A 16,902-nucleotide genomic window follows, 5' to 3' on the forward strand; every position below is an offset into this window, starting at 1 on the left:
TTAGGTATCTAAACACCTATTCTCCCTACAGCTGCATAGTTATTCAGCACAGTTTATGTAAGCCTTTCTGGTGCAGCAGACAGTGGATTGTTGTACATTTTTTCAAAGCTTTGTGGCTGTTGCGCTCAAGTTCCCCTAATTTGATGTACTGCAAGCTTTCAAACCTGCTCAGCAGCATTTCACTGGCAATGGGGTAATTACCATGAAAAGTTCACCACAATTGGATAAGTGGACACCAAGATACATGGAGGTAACAATGTAAGTGCAACATTTGCTCATTCTCATTCACACAATTGCTTAAAAAGCTATTTCTAGTAGACCTTCAGAAGTCAACTCTTTCAACACTGCAGTTCTAGGAAAGGTTCCCTCAAGACTGCAGACTGATCTAGCAGTACAGAAAAACACCAGTAAACTAATGTAATATAAACAGAATAATGTATGGGTCAAAAAATGTATTATCACACAATAATGTATGTCCTAAGCTGGTTTTGGGCAGTAATGCATTAGTGTTTCTTTGTCAGATTTCCGTCAGTTGCAAGTCTTCTAGATTAAAATAAAGTGTATAATAAAGTGTTTTTTGTTTATGAACCCTCCCTATCTGCACCCAGTGTATGGTGCTTGACCATACGGCTATACTGTGTGCACTACTGACAAAACCTATACAGAGTTAAATCATCATACGGGATTGGGAGGGGGGGGGAGGGGGGGGGGGGGGGGGGGGGAGTTATATTAAATCTCTCATAAACATGTAAAGTGGAGATTTTATTTAGTTTCTCTTGTTTCGCCCTCTGAAAGCAAATATGACAGATTTATATCAGCAAGTATTTTTAAAAACGTCAACTTAAATTCTTCAGGTATTGGTCTGAACCTCGTCATCGTTTGGTTGAATGGACATTTCTTTATTATTTTTATAATATACCACTATAATGTCCAAATTACAGTACACACAAGGGCAGAAACAGCAGTGAGGTTGTTGTAAATGCATCCTAATACATACTTCCCATGTTACAGTACATACCCAGACAACTTGGTAGTCATGTCTAACAAAATGCTTCTCCAAGCCTGTTGGTGGAGCTGCCAGATGCGTGCAGTTCCATCTCGGCTTCCACTGACGAACCTGAGAGGATAGAATGTCAGTTTTCTGTAGCTTTCTTAATTGTGGTCTTTCCCTTGGCACACTAGATATACTGCAAGTGCTTGATGCTGCACATCAATTTGGAGAACAGAGGAAGTGAAACTGATGAGGTATGCTTTGCTATTTTTGCTGCAGGTAGAAACTGTCATATAAATCACTTGTCGGTACAGACAATTTAACATTATTCTTCTTGGAAGCTTCCTAATGTTTCAGTACGTTTAATAGCTTTTGCTGTCTCCTGGAAAAAAATGCAGTGATCATATTATGATGTATACTGTACAGTAATGGATAAAAATTATTAAACAATTGTCTGATAAGTACAAGACAATAAAAAAATAGTTTCAGTGTTTGAAGCTAGTGAACATTGAAGGACCTTTGAAAGGTCAGGCTAGTTTAGCTGCTCTTATGGCATGACAACCCACTTCACTATGCTGTGGTATATTGTACAATATCAGATGGCAGACATTGGACATTTAACCTCAACTATTTTTCTTACTCTGTTTCAAGTTATTTGTCACATGTTGTTTGCCTTGAATAATAAAGTTATGTACATTGCTCTCTTAAAAGTGTGAAATGTAATGTTACTGAAACTTTTTTGCTGGGTATTTTGGCAAACTGTAGTGTGATTTACCCTTAGAGCTAGTGATTTAAAGTGGCTGGAAACTAGCAAATACTCCAGATTGTTATATGCAGGGTTTTTTTTTTGTGCCAATGTGATATTGATCCCTAAATGGCCTACCTGTTGTATTTACTGAGTCCAAAATAGGATAAATGTGAAGAAACAGGTGTCTTAAATACATGTTCATGTATTTACAGTAGAACGCTTACCTCTCACCAGTGTTAGAGAACTGTATGCTGTCCACTTTATCCTATCAAAAGCAGAAACAAAAAATACATTGTCACTTATGTATGTATGTATGTATGTATGTATGTATGTATGTATGTATTTACTTTGAAAGCACAAGTTTTCAATACTCACAGTATGAGATTCCAATTCAGATATTTTCTCAGGCTGTCCTGATCCAAAGAAATACACTCTAATTATTTGATCTGTGCTTCCTGTAGCCAAGAACATTCCACCTTAACAACAAAAAAAAGGTATCAGTAACATTAAATTTCACACTTTGAGAGCAATTTACATATTATTCAAGGCAAACATGACAAATAACTCGAAACAGAGTAAGAAAAATAGTTGAGGTTAAATGTTGTGAAGATACAATAAATGCAAAAAACAAACTCTTAGAAGTCCACAGTGTTGACAGTACAAATGTTTATCAATTCATTTAACATTTTTAATGAATATGCTTCACAGCAGGGCAAAACCAAATGTTGCAGGAAACAAAAAGCCACTACCAATATGCACTCACCCCCCTCCCTTGAAAAAAAAAAGCTTTTTATTTGCCAAAGGGAAAACAAAAACAAAAACCCTTTGTTTTCAAATGTCCTAGTTCAGATGCTTAGCTTTATAGGAAAAACAAGAAACCTAAAACCAAAAACAGTACAATAAAGTGAGAATGTGTTACCAGCACTGAAGGAAGAACAGATCATTTGGACTCCAGGTCTTGGCCTTTCTGTAAATTTACTTGGTCGCTGACTAAAAACACAAAAGGAAAGTTCAGTAAATGTGTCTGTGCATAAAAAAAAAACCTGTGGAAAATACATAATCATAATAGAAGGTTCCTCCTGATATGTACTGCGGGTTTACATCTAGGTAGGGCAGAGATAAAAGGAAGGAAGTAGCAATTCAGTTATAAGTAATTCATCTCCCCTGGTCAGGGACAGAGATTTGAAACGAAGAGTTCTTGGCTGAAATTTTCTGGCAGTGAGACATAAAGTAAAAGTCCACACAGCCTTGCATTACAAAACAGTAAAGAAACATAAAACACATAATTATATAAGTTTGGGGTCCACATGTTTTTAATGTTTCCAGCATTATCAACTCTTACCGATCACAGCTGTATTTCAACTTAGTTTCATGATCAATTATAAACAATAATTAATAAATAAATAAATAAATAAATAAATAAATAACAACAACATAAAATATTTCAAAAATGCATTTCCAGGGGAACAGTAGAGGAAATGGCACCTAAAAGGTAATGATATGTAAATGCTAATTAAATAGATGTGTGACAAAAATCAGTAGAAGTTGCAATTATTAAAAACTATGCATGAACATGTAAATACCGCAATCAGTTTCTGAAATATGACAGGAGGTTAAAATAAATGCGGCCATAAAATGGGTGCTACCAATAGGTAAAGGTTACCGAGACAACTTTTTACTGGACGGTGTTTATAAACTTGACTAGAGAATCACAGAATACCGTTGTGCTTTGACAGCATCTCTCAAACTGCTTGGTCTGTATCCTCCAGAAACCTAAACGTCACATGGCCACAATATGGCAGACAAATGAGGTTGAGGAAAATATGAAGTCTATATCTGAAATGGTTTATGAGATTTTGGTTAAATTCTTGAATAAGCAGCAACAAAGACAAAATGATGAGATGACTAAAGTAGTATGTGTGCTTCTGAAAATTATATATATATATATATATATATATATATATATATATATATATATATATATATATATATATATATATATATATACATACATATATATATATATATATATATATATATATATATATATATATATATATATATATATATATATATATATATATATATATATATATATACCAAAAAATCCAAATAAATTGATGTTTTGATTTAGTTTTCCTGTGATATTGCTACATTTTTAAAATCCTGTTATTGGTTAAACAGCACAGTTAAAAAACAAAGAAAAGAAAAAGATAACCAAATCACTTCTGTAAACACACATATACCAAGCATGCCATTTTTCTACTTATTAATGAGTAACACAGCATTAAAACAACTGTGACAGTTTCACAGCATGTTTAAGATCTCTTATTAATCTTTAACTTCTGTATCCAGGCTACCTGGGTATAAAACCATGCCAGCTGCAGCACTCAAGCAAAAATATCATATCCCTACAAAAACAAATACTAACAAAATTCAAGTGCAGTTTCACATGTTGTGACCTGGTAGAGTGATACTGTTTATGTTTTATTATATATATATATATATATATATATATATATATATATATATATATATATATATATATACAGTACAGTGCAAAATTTTTAGGCAGGTGTGAAAAAAAAATGTAAGTAAGAATGCTTTCAAAAATAGACATGTTAATAGATTATATTTATCAATTAACTAAATGCAGAGTGAGTGAACAGAAGAAAAATCTAAATCAAATCCATATTTGGTGTGACCACCCTTTGCCTTCAAAACAGCATCAATTCTTCTAGGTACACTTGCACAAAGTCAGGGATTTTGTAAGCATATAGTCAGGTATATGATTAAACAATTATACCAAACAGGTGCTAATGATCATCAATTCAATATGTACGTTGAAACACAATCATTAACTGAAACAGAAACAGCTGTGTAGGAGGAATAAAACTGGGTGAGGAACAGCCAAACTCAGCTAACAAGGTGAGGTTGCTGAAGACAGTTTACTGTCAAAAGTCATACACCATGGCAAGATTGAGCACAGCAACAAGACACAAGGTATTTATACTGCATCAGCAAGGTCTCTCCCAGGCAGAAATTTCAAGGCAGACAGGGGTTTCCAGATGTGCTGTCCAAGCTCTTTTGAAGAAGCACAAAGAAACGGGCAACATTGAGGACCGTAGACGCAGTGGTCGGCCAAGGAAACTTACTGCAGCAGATGAAAGACACATCATGCTTACTTCCCTTTGTAATCGGAAGATGTCCAGCAGTGCCATCAGCTCAGAACTGGCAGAAAACAGTGGGACCCTGGTACACCCATCTACTGTCCGGAGAAGTATGGTCAGAAGTGGCCTTCATGGAAGACTTGCGGCCAAAAAGCCATACCTCCGACGTGGAAACAAGGCCAAGCGACTCAACTATGCATGAAAACACAGGAACTGGGGTGCAGAAAAATGGCAGCAGGTGCTCTGGACTGATGAGTCAAAATTTGAAATATTTGGCTGTAGCAGAAGGCAGTTTGTTCGCCAAAGGGCTGGAGACCGGTACACGAATGAGTGTCTGCAGGCAACAGTGAAGCATGGTGGAGGTTCCTTGCAAGTTTGGGGCTGCATTTCTGCAAATGGAGTTGGGGATTTGGTCAGAATTAATGGTCTCCTCAATGCTGAGAAGTACAGACAGATACTTATCCATCATGCAATACCCATCAGGGAGGCATCTGATTGGCCCCCAATTTATTCTGCAGCATGACAACAACCCCAAACATACAGCGAAAGTCATTAAGAACTATCTTCAGCGTAAAGAAGAACAAGGAGTCCTGGAAGTGATGGTATTACCCCCACAGAGCCCTGATCTCAACATCATCGAGTCTGTCTGGGATTACATGAAGAGAGAGAAGCAACTGAGGCTGCCTAAATCCACAGAAGAACTGTGGTTAGTTCTCCAAGATGTTTGGGCCAACCTTCCTCCAGAGTTCCTTCAAAAACTGTGTGCAAGTGTACCTTGAAGAATTGATGCTGTTTTGAAGGCAAAGGGTGGTGTAACAGGGAGAGACCTGGACTGGCCGTCTGACGCATGCGCGATGCTGCAGGAAGGGGGCGGCAGTCCCGTTGGGTCTGCCTGCCAGTCATGGCGGTGACACGGAGAGGTGGGGAAGAGGGTGTGTGTGCTTTTCCCCTCTCTGAGTGGCTGGGAGGCGGACTTTAATGGGATTGCTAACCTATAAAGTAACACTCTGTTGTTTCCTCAGATCTGCCCCTTTAAACTGGAACAGCGAGCAAGGCGGTCTCGCTTTGCCTACCAACAGACGGGAGGATAACAAACGCCCGGAAAGAAAAATCAAAGAAAATAATTTTAAAGAAAGAAAGGGGAAAGTGGGGGATCGTTGGGCAGCCCCAGTATTTGTTATACAGTGAGACAGCAGAGTGTAGGACGGAGTCCCGGGTCGTACGGGTAGCGGCGACTGGGGAGATTCACGCTGCGAAGTGCAGCACATTTATTTTGTAGTTTTTCCTTACTGTGTTTTATTTTCCCTGTTTCTTTTTGCCTTTTTCGTTTTTTATAATTTGTGAGCACCTGCGAGTGCGAGACTGCAGCTGAGTACCCTGCCGTGGTATTCCCCGTTGGTTCTGGATACCATAGCTGGTAGCCAGACCACGGACCACAAGCGCCCTCTACGGGCTCAACGAAATCGGTACACCTCACTAGAGTACCAAAAGAAAATAATAAAACTGAGCACCTGTGTGGTGTTGTCAACTACCATTTCTGTCTCCCGTGTCAGTGAATACCCGCACCCTCCCACAGGTGGTCACACCAAATATTGATTTGATGTAGATTTTTCTTCTGTTCACTCACTTTGCATTTTGTTAATTGATAAATATAAACTATTAACATGTCTATTTTTGAAAGCATTCTTACTTTACAGCATTTTTTCACACCTGCCTAAAACTTTTGCACAGTACTGATATATATATATTATATTAAAAAAGATTGGTATAATTAGCAACTGACCTAAATTTTAATGTCCTGGCATCCCACTGCCAGAAACAAATGGAGCCGTCTGCCCCGGTGGAAGACAGATATCTCTTGGAGCCGCTGCACAGTGGAGAAAACTAGAAACAAATCAGAGGCAGGTGTTCACAACTGTCAATACAATTCTATCGTACAAGCTGAGCTGTCAGGATCTGATTGGTTCTGGACAAAGGGTCAAAATATGCAGCTAGCAGAACAAGTTTACAAGAATAACATTTACTTTGTTATAAACTGGCATTCACCATGTGTGCAGGTATGCTTTTGTGTAATTAACGGCAAATGCTAATTAACACCAGTTAATTACGTCAGGCTGTCAGCTGAAGCTTTTTTATTTCAGCATATAGCTCTTGATATTGTTTATTTTAATTACCATTCATTATCCACAGGGCTTCTGATTTTTGTTTTTTAATTAATTAAATTTTTCAGTGCTTATTTTTAGCTATTTATATGAAATGATTGTTTTAGGTTACTTTCCAAAATGCTTGGGTGTTTTTTTCTGTCAAAATATGTAAAGTAACTCAACAGTACTTGCACACTTAAGTTGTACCTTCTTTTGTGTGTAGGCATTTTTTTACATTTCTCCACAATTTGCAATTCTGTTTTAAATCCTCCGTATCTTAACTGTAATACAGCTTTAAATCCCACGAAAAAGCCTCTATTCCTAATTGTAATCTTGTTTTTAAATCTTGCAAGCAGAGACTCCAATATAAATGTAGGAATTTGCTGCCTCTCAGTTGCTGGGGTGGGTTTAAAGTATTCAGAACGAATCAATGACATACAAGTCAGGAAGGAGGGACACTGCCGACCTGCACTTGGAAAGGTTGTTTGTTTTTGTTTCTTTTATGGGAAAGGGGTGAAGTCAGCGTTTATTGAGCAACCATTTTCAGTGTTTTTCCTTCGTTTATTGGCTATACACCGATTTTTTTTGTATCAAGGGTGTTTTAATCAGTTTTTAGCACTAATTATATACTACACTGTATAGAAAGCAGTAACATCTCCAAGTTAACATTCACATTATTCAGTAATTCATTCAAGACCAAGTTTTATATGCAAATTTCAAATTAAGTTTACTATACTTTAGCTTTACCATTGCTTTGACTGCATTACATCATGCCATGCATCTACAAAATACTGTTCCAAATCGCCTTTAGAATGCCATAGGGTTATTCAGAAGTCACGCAAATAGTAATGTCACCAGTAAAGCAACTGTAACTCACTGTAAATCTGCAGTGAAATCACATGCATTTCCACCGACATACTGACTGTTTACACGCCTCTTGCAAACACACAGAACAGTTGTACTGACATTTGGTCCGTGACTATGCGACTTCTGATCAACACTGCATTTCTCAGAGCTATGCTATCTGGTCCATACAGTCCCAAAGGCATTCAAGAATAGTAATTCTTAAACTTTCTTTGTTTGTAGTATATACGTTAATATGCTTTATTGGTGAACTTCGTGACACTGTCCTGTTGGAAAACCAAATCATGACCAATTAAGCCACATCCAGAAGCACAGTAAATCACTATAGACTTTGGTTTGAACTAAATCACTATTTCTAGTTATGCAGCCCTACACCTTTCTGGACCGACTAATATATATATATTTTTTTAATGTTTTTTGTTTGGGAAGATATCTAAATGTCATTCTAAGAAAAAAGGGATGCGGTATAAAATGCGATTCCTATCATATCAGTTTCAGATCAGGTAAAAATCAATTTTATTCTGTTGCACTTCCAGTCTGGATTGTGCTGCAGATAAATCTATTATCAATTTATTTTCCTTTCTTTAGGCGCTTTTTGTATTTAGCTTTCACGCACATGGAATTCTTCTAAAATAACCTGTCGCCTGTCCGCATACAAGAATACAAGCAAAACCTGTCCTTCATGACCAACCTTGGTTCTGGATGAAAGTGGTCTTCTACAGTTATAAAATACATTTAGGGACTGAACAAAAACAGAGAACTAAAAAGGACACAGTCACAGTGGACAGATGTTTGGAAGGTAGAACTACCGTATGATGTGTTACACATCTTGCACTTTAGTCAATGCTATAAGACAAATATAATTTCTCTGCCATTTCAGATTAGTTCCCAAGTGACTGCAAAAAGACTGAGAAATGCAAATTACTTACACAGCACAGCGTTACTATCGTGGTACATATTGTCTATAGTGGGGTCCTGCTTCTACCCAATGAACAGAGAAGTGACTTGCTCCATATATACAAAATGTTTATCACATAAAAGAACATGATTTAAAAAAATAAAAAAAACACTATTGCCTTGCCTTACCTGCAGTGATGTGATAGATGCCTCATGGCCTTCTAGAACAGCAAGGGGGGCACAGGTTTGAAGACACCAGACTCTTATCATTTTATCACAGCTGCCTACAGCAATCATGGTGTTCTCATAATTCACAGCCATGTCAGAGATCTCAGCCGCGTGTCCTCTCAGTGTGGCTAACAGCCGGCCATTATCAGTTGCCCAGATCTTAACTAAACAATCATCCGAGCCCTGAAATCAATTAGAGCACAAGAAGTCCTGAGTTACTGTTAGTTATTCCAGCTGTTTCACTGCATACTTCTATAGGGATGCAAGTTGGTTATGATTGGTTATTTTTTTTTATCAACTCTTCCAGCGTTTCACGTCCAACTGGCTTTCAATAAAACCGAACCACAATGTTGTGATAAATAAGCACAATATAGTGTTATTGCATCAGTCATACCAATGTATAATACAATTAGACATAATGTAGAAAGAGTAAAATACTGTATTTAGAGACATTCAGCTTTTTTAGTTATTATTTTCCTGGTACCCCCATTGTCGCCACGGTTGATTTTAAGTGGCAAACCACGTCCGAGTATAACTGCAGCTCATGGTTTTTGAAATTGCAATTATTTAACATGTTGGCTTCAAAATAACGAAGATGTTTGGCAGCATTTTAAAATAGTTTCTGATGAGGAAACCCTTCTAATTTAAAATGTCACAAAGATAGCAGCAAAAAATGAAAGCTATAAATCAGGCTCACCGCCAGCCCCCCAGAAAACATGCAACGTTTGTATTTAATATGCTGGTTTATTATAGCCTGTTTTATATATAAACTGACCTGCTAACAGAAACATCTATACTTTTGAAATTGGCTGTTTTAGTCAGTTTAACATCATTCATTTTACAGGGTATTTTAACAGATGCTACACATTCAACAATTTAACTCAAACTTCCAGCATCAGCTTTTTAATTGTTAGGATTTTTTTTTTAATGAAATGTTTAGGTTAGCAGCAACACCTTTCATCAACAAACTTACAAAGAAAACAGACCCTGACATCTGAACACCCAGACTAAATCTGAAGCTGCGGTTAACCCTACTGAGGGCAATCAGGCAAGTCTTATCATAACTTGATTTATGTTACCATATTAAAATTAAGGGATACATGTAGCAGTGTTCAACAAGCTCCCAAAAGTGCTTAGACTGCCAAAGCTTTTTCAATGTACAAAAAAAATAAATAAATAAAAAACTTTTGGTCGGTATCGTTCAGTTTGGAATTTTATCCAGATGTCGGTTTCGGTTTGGGAAAATCATAACTTTGCTTCCCTACTTATATATATTTGACTACAGAACACTGTATAGTGTCTCTAGGAACATGCTGTGGTGGAATGACTAAATTAAACAGGCCTACAAATAAACATTGGAAATTGAACACGGGGAACCATCTTGTACAGTTAATTAATCACTTATTATTAATTTAATTGGAAGTATTACGGTGGATCTATGTTTACCTTTGATCTTGAGTCTCATCCAATGAGAACCTTCTTTAACCTCCTGTGCACACTTACTTAATCAGAAATGAGACCAGCTTGTTGGAATTCCCTGAAAAGGTAGTTTCAGCTGCAGACACAAAAGCTCCTTAACCTTCCTGCCACTAGTACGAACTGCACACACCATTCTTCAGCTACTGCATGCTGTAGCAAGTGGTTATACTCATGACAACAAGCTCTAATGTAGCTTGGAAGCAAACTAAATATGAAAACAAATCAGTGGTTTATTTATTTTTTAATTATTATTATTATTATTTATTATTATTATTACTACAAATAGTGGTTGTTTATTATTAAAACAAGTAAAGCTGCCCCTATGAAGCTGTAAATGTCACAGTTGAGTTGTTAACAATTCATTCAGAAAATCCCATGCAATGTTAGCTGTTCAGTTTACTACAGGTGGTTTATAAAACAAAAAAAACACAACAACCTTCTTAAATACTGTAAATAATAAACAAAAACCTGTATAGGAGTTCATTTTAGCATTCATTTTAAATTAATTTACCTTTTAAACAAAGTTGAATTTTAAAATTTGGCATTTTTATTTTGTTTTGCAAACATGTACAAGATATAAGGAACACATTTCTTTTTAAATTGAATAATTCAAAAGGTTGTCCGTCCCACTGAAGATAAGTTAAAGAAGTACTGCCAATACATATTAAAGTACAATATGAGGAAACATTTCCACATTAATTTTCATCTCAAGTAGATGTATTTAGATGAAATAACTAGTCACGTAAGAAAACGCTGTATGATGGAGTGATATGGCAGGGGATGGGGGGGTTGAAATTGTGAATCATTAGCCTGATGATTTTTGTCACACTGCTGTATGCATCTGAACTGTGAAATGGAAATGACTCACCTTTTCCACGGAAACCGTTATTCTTATATAATACAATGTTTTTTGACATGTGTTAAGCAGACCAGACACACTGTTTAATAAAAAGCATTGTTTAGCCTTACAAAATAAAAGGTTGTATAGGTTTTCCAGTTAATTTAACAAAACAAATTCAAACCAAGTTAACATTCATACACCTTTATGAAATATCGGACCATCCCTGGCGTGTTATTTATTTCTTAAATGCACTGTTAGATTTTCATTATCTTGGTACATAGGTTTTATTATCTCTTATATCCACTGTTGTTTAGATCAAATTAATAGACCATATAATGTTAAAAAAAAAAAATGTTGAAATCAGAACTGAAGATGATAAACAATAAAGCAAATGTTAATACAAAAATGTGGTCTTTTAGCAAAATACAAAAAGGATTTCTGTTCCATCTACATTTGGCTGCTTGTGCTGCAAAAATTAGTTTGCGATCATGTGACCAGTGTTTAACTTCATGCCACATAAATACTTTCAGCCCTCATTATAAGGCTCTTTGCTAAACTGACAATGATCCAAATTGCATATAATCTTTCTAATATCAGCTTCATACATAACATGCACAAAATCAGCTTGGTTCCCCAAGAACAGTATTAAAAAGGGTTAGATACACATTTGTATGTAAATACAGTATGTCACCATCATTACAGTACTTTACAACACTTCAGAGCCCAGTGCTCTTGTCTGCATACAAAGAAATGCCACTGATATTTCTCTGTATTCCTCACTAAAATATTAATAATAAAATAATTTGGGGTTGTGCCCATAAGTTGATAAAAAAATTAAATATTAATACCTGATCCGCAATATTCGTGCCGACCACTTTCAACCAAGCTGTACCAGCATGCTGCTAATTGTTCTCACTCAAAAAAAATTCCAACAAGCTTAGAGAATCCAGCAAATACTAAAGCATCAGAACTGCCTGAATGCCTAGGGCTAAATCCTTCATAAGTGCATAATAGAAACGAAGGGAGTATAACCAAAGAGTGAACTGAATAGAAAACCCATCTGTGCTGGATTTTTCAAGACTGTAGAATGAACTTGATATATAAATCAGGTACCAAATGAAAGATAAATAAAAAAAATGCCCATTGCAAAGTGCTTGGGACAATCAACTTCAAACTAAAACCAACTAAAAAAATCAGCTAATGTTTGGACTCTACATTGAAAATGGTTCAAATTTGTAATTGTTAAAACAACATTTTTATATTTTACATATATTTCAGGCACAAAGAGAACAGTAAAACAAATCCAATTAAAAATGACATGCTTCAATCTCATCTTTTTTTCAGCATGCTTCTCTTTGCTGTTGTTGTTATGCTGACACAGCACCCGCTGCTTTCAATACAACACACAGCTTGTGCCTGATCTCTGTTCTACTTGCCTTGACAGCACTTACCTAATAGCAAATCACATCACTGAATAATCTGCTTTAATAGCTACCAAAAAGATACATTTCAGTATGTCCATTTAATAGTCAGCTTATATGGCTGCTGATTGTGCTGCATTGTTTAATACACAATACAACCATTTGTCCGTCATCACTTAAACTAAGCCACCTGATTTGCAGTAGGAAAAGCAGATATAAAAACAGGTTTGTCATATCACTGTGCACTGAATTACTTCTCTATCTAGCTTTTAGATGCCTCCCATTCATTAAAATACAGAAAGACATGGCATTCTTTTCTACACAAAAAAAAATACCAGCAGCATTTAAGTCTTTTAATTTGTGGTTTCTGCATAAACTGTTTCTTAATGCCTGTAAGCTTCTGAGGGAATGAAAATCGTTCTACATCACCAAAACACTAAATTACATTCTACTTCCAAATTCTGTTAACAGATAACTTTAATTTATGGTTCTTAAAGACAAGATGGCTGTCCTAATCTCTTTTAAACCACAGTGTTAAATGATATCTTGACACAGACAAAGTATAGACAGGAGTAAAAATGATGACCTCTGCCTTTTAATACACTTAAAAAAAAAGTGTCTCAGCACTTCCTCTCTGCTAGCAGTGCCAGAAAGAGCAAAAACAGATCATAAACAAACTTGTTCTTAAGAGGATGGTCTAAGCCTAGATTCCTTATGCAGATATTACAATTGGCCATTAAGAGGGGCTAGAAGGAAAAATACCACATCCCCACCTTTTCATTCTGGGGCCTCAAAGTATTGGAAGTCACCAAGTGATTTATGCAACAGCAAGAAATTCTTTACACAGAAATACCATTTTGTACAATAATCCAGGTGAGGAGTATGGTACTTTTAACTTCTGACAACACCATTATTTGGATTTCCATTGTTCAAATTTTTGAAAACAAACTGATCCTTCTGTGTACTAGTTTCTGAAATCTAGCAGCCAAACCTTTTACTCCTTCTCTGAGAAAACTAGTCATATTTAGTTTTTTGGTTTTTTTTGTTAAGTCGTTACATTTTTAGGACAGCTCACCAAATCCTGGAAGGAAAAAAACACAAATTTCAACCTTCTTTGGAAAAACTGTAAACTTTGTTGTACCCACCAATCATGCAGGGAGTTTTCAAAACCATAGCCGTATGCAACTTCAACATGGAAATCCGGGTTTACAGATGCATTTCTTTTAAAATAATAATCTAGACAGCAAATAAACTTTTGTTACAGGTATATTTGTTACAAGCATATCCCAATAATAGTATGTAGCTGCAACAATGAGAAAATGGCCAGCACAATTTCAGCATTCACAAAATTGGTTCTCACTCAGATTAGTGTTTTATAGGAGACCCCAATTGTGGGTCATATTGCAGATATGAGTGCTAAGAATGATTGTGCAGTTTAACTATATTTTAGCAAGGTTGCATTTTGAAGAAACTGTGTTGGCAAATCCTTAAACCAGTTTTCTGAATTTGTGGCTATTTTCACAGCTACATAAATACATTTACACTGTGCTAGAAAAAAACAGAAAAAGCTGGGTAATCTAGATTTTTCTTGAGAATTACTCTTAAAAGAGAATGACTTTTCTAAATCCATCTCTTTCTGCAAGCTGACCAGTCAATATTTTTCTTCACTTTCAATATGACTTGCATATTACACCAGCATGTCATGAATCCCAAATGGATAATTTGTATTCAAATCTTAAACCCAGTCTCAAATAACTGAGCTAATTTCAATATAAAATCCTGTAATCATCCAGCGATTCTTCCGAGTCTGACATATGGTAACCATTTAATAAAAATTTCCCAGGGCTCTACGGTGCGCCCAATTTAAAGTTGTTGCTGCGACTATAAATAGCCTACACACCACTGCCGTTACCTGTAAGTGTGTGCAACGACGTGGTTTGCAAGACAAGTTAGCACATGCCTCCTGGTAATAAAATGTGTAATAATAATAATAATAATAATAATAATAATAATAATAATAATAATAAAATAAAAACACATTTTCATTTCTGCATTTTTTATATTCATATATATATATATATATATATATATATATATATATATATATATATATATATATATATATATATATATATATATATATATATATATATATGAATTAATCTAATTGGTTTTTTTTTTCCCCCATAATAAACATTTATCAGACTAATGCATTGTTAATAGCAGCAGTGATGATTTTATTACTGATGATGTTAAGTGTCCCAGTCTCTACACTTGAATAAGCAGATTTTATATTGTATTGGTCTTAAAGAGTGAGGCACATGGCTAACATTTGAGTTTTGAACTCTGTTTGTAATAGTTACTGTGTATTTACAAGATTGTGTATTTTTTGGAGATTTTATGTGCGCCTAATATTTGTCAGTGTGTACCTAGATATGTTACCTTAGAAAAAAAAAACTAAGGATGCAGAATGTGATTGTACCAACTGTGCAATTAAAACTTTCTAAGAAAGGCCAAAAGAAATTGTTTCTGTTGATTAAAAAAACAAACACCTGTAATTTAAAGAAAGACTGCACATATATATATATATATATATATATATATATATATATATATTGTAACAAAATTGCACCTCACACGGTTCGTTGCCCCTTTAAAAATACGACCCAACACAAGAAATTGAGTTTTTAAGCGCGGTTGCGCTAATTTTTAATACACACACAAAAATAAACAAAACATAAACAAACACCTAACTCCGATTTGGAGCACTTACTACACGTTTTATGCAGGTCCCTGACTAGCTCGCAGGACGGCTAAGCCGTTTACCTGTCATAAAAACCCTACAACTACACACAGCACTTACTCAGGACTGCTCGGAAACAGAGCACGTCTTCTGTCTCCTTCTACTCAGCAGGCCCCGTGCAGCCAAGCTGCACGTCTCAAATACCCCGCGCCTGGCATTAATTTACAATACCGCTCAGGTGCGGGTGATAATTAACCAATAAACAATAAAACAATTAAACAAAATGTGCATTCGCACATGTTTTCTTCAGGGAGGACACTAACCCCCTCCCTGATGTGTTACAATATATATATATATATATATATATATATATATATATATATATATATATATATATATATATATATACATACATATATATACACATTTCACACAGGCGCTGGCTCTGTGGTTGATAGAGCACCCCTAACGTTTATTTATAGGCGCCAAGCTCCCCCCGGAGACGTGCAGCCGTAGCTTTATATAAAGGGATTACACTTGATATAAATTCGAATTAAGATATTCGAATTAAGATAACTATTTTAACTATTCATTGCAAACTGGGTTTAGGATGTTTTTTGTTGTTGCTACAAATGGAGATTTGCTATCAGTGTACACTCCGTACTGCCTAATGCTGAAAACAAAAATCTGTTAGGACATCTCTATTAAAAACTAGTGGGGAAAATAACAAAGCACAAAGTTAACTAACACATTGGAGGCTAAATTAGGGGAGTGCACAAATTAAATGAGAGTTGAAAGTAGGATCAGGGATTAGCAACTAATGTAATTTGTCAGCTCGGTTTCAAATAAAAATAAGGCAAACAGAATCAGAGGCTCAATCAAGATATGAAGGCCATGTTTAGTAATTAACAGCTTTTTCAGTAATTAAAGAAACAGAATCAGCTCAAAATAAGCTTAAAGGGACATCAATTGATCAAAAATAAAACCTGAAAACTTCAAGCCCTATTTATATTGCAAAAAAACAACATGTATGTTAAATGATTTCAATGAATTCCTGTCTCAGTAAAACAAGTAAAACCATTAAGGCTTTATATATGTGTACTGATGTTACATATATAAATGTCTTTGGTCTTTCTCGCTGTGCATCACTTGGTCTCTCTCTGCATTGACACACTTTTGTCTGAAACAGCTCCTCATATGAGAAACTATATTTATGCCTCCTTTCTTTTAATAACTTGGCTCATGTAGACTGTGGGTAATGCGTTACATCACCAGTTGGTTCGGTTTCTGCTGTGTTGTGAATTCTAAAGCGATGGGTTTTACACAACCTGACTGAGGGGGAAACCAATTACAGTCCCCCACTCAATCGAGCCAAG

General features: G+C 35.6%; 1 protein-coding gene across 2 annotated transcripts in view; it reads right to left on the reverse strand.

Moving 5' to 3' along the window:
* Positions 1–16,902, reverse strand: part of phip (pleckstrin homology domain interacting protein) — a 73,459-nt gene that overhangs the window by 37,135 nt on the left and 19,422 nt on the right. For both annotated transcript variants that reach the window (XR_004545775.3, XM_034018436.3), the window contains exons 8-13: positions 9,004–9,225; positions 6,693–6,793; positions 2,659–2,729; positions 2,115–2,215; positions 1,964–2,004; positions 1,019–1,117 (exon numbers count right to left, since the gene is read on the reverse strand). Coding sequence is in view for 1 of the 2 variants with exons in the window: in XM_034018436.3 (XP_033874327.3) it covers positions 1,019–1,117; positions 1,964–2,004; positions 2,115–2,215; positions 2,659–2,729; positions 6,693–6,793; positions 9,004–9,225 (635 nt within the window). In the remaining variant the exon portion in view is untranslated. The remainder of the gene's footprint in view (positions 1–1,018; positions 1,118–1,963; positions 2,005–2,114; positions 2,216–2,658; positions 2,730–6,692; positions 6,794–9,003; positions 9,226–16,902) is intronic.

The sequence above is a fragment of the Acipenser ruthenus genome, chromosome 6, assembly GCF_902713425.1.
Source record: "Acipenser ruthenus chromosome 6, fAciRut3.2 maternal haplotype, whole genome shotgun sequence".
Taxonomy (NCBI): domain Eukaryota; kingdom Metazoa; phylum Chordata; class Actinopteri; order Acipenseriformes; family Acipenseridae; genus Acipenser; species Acipenser ruthenus.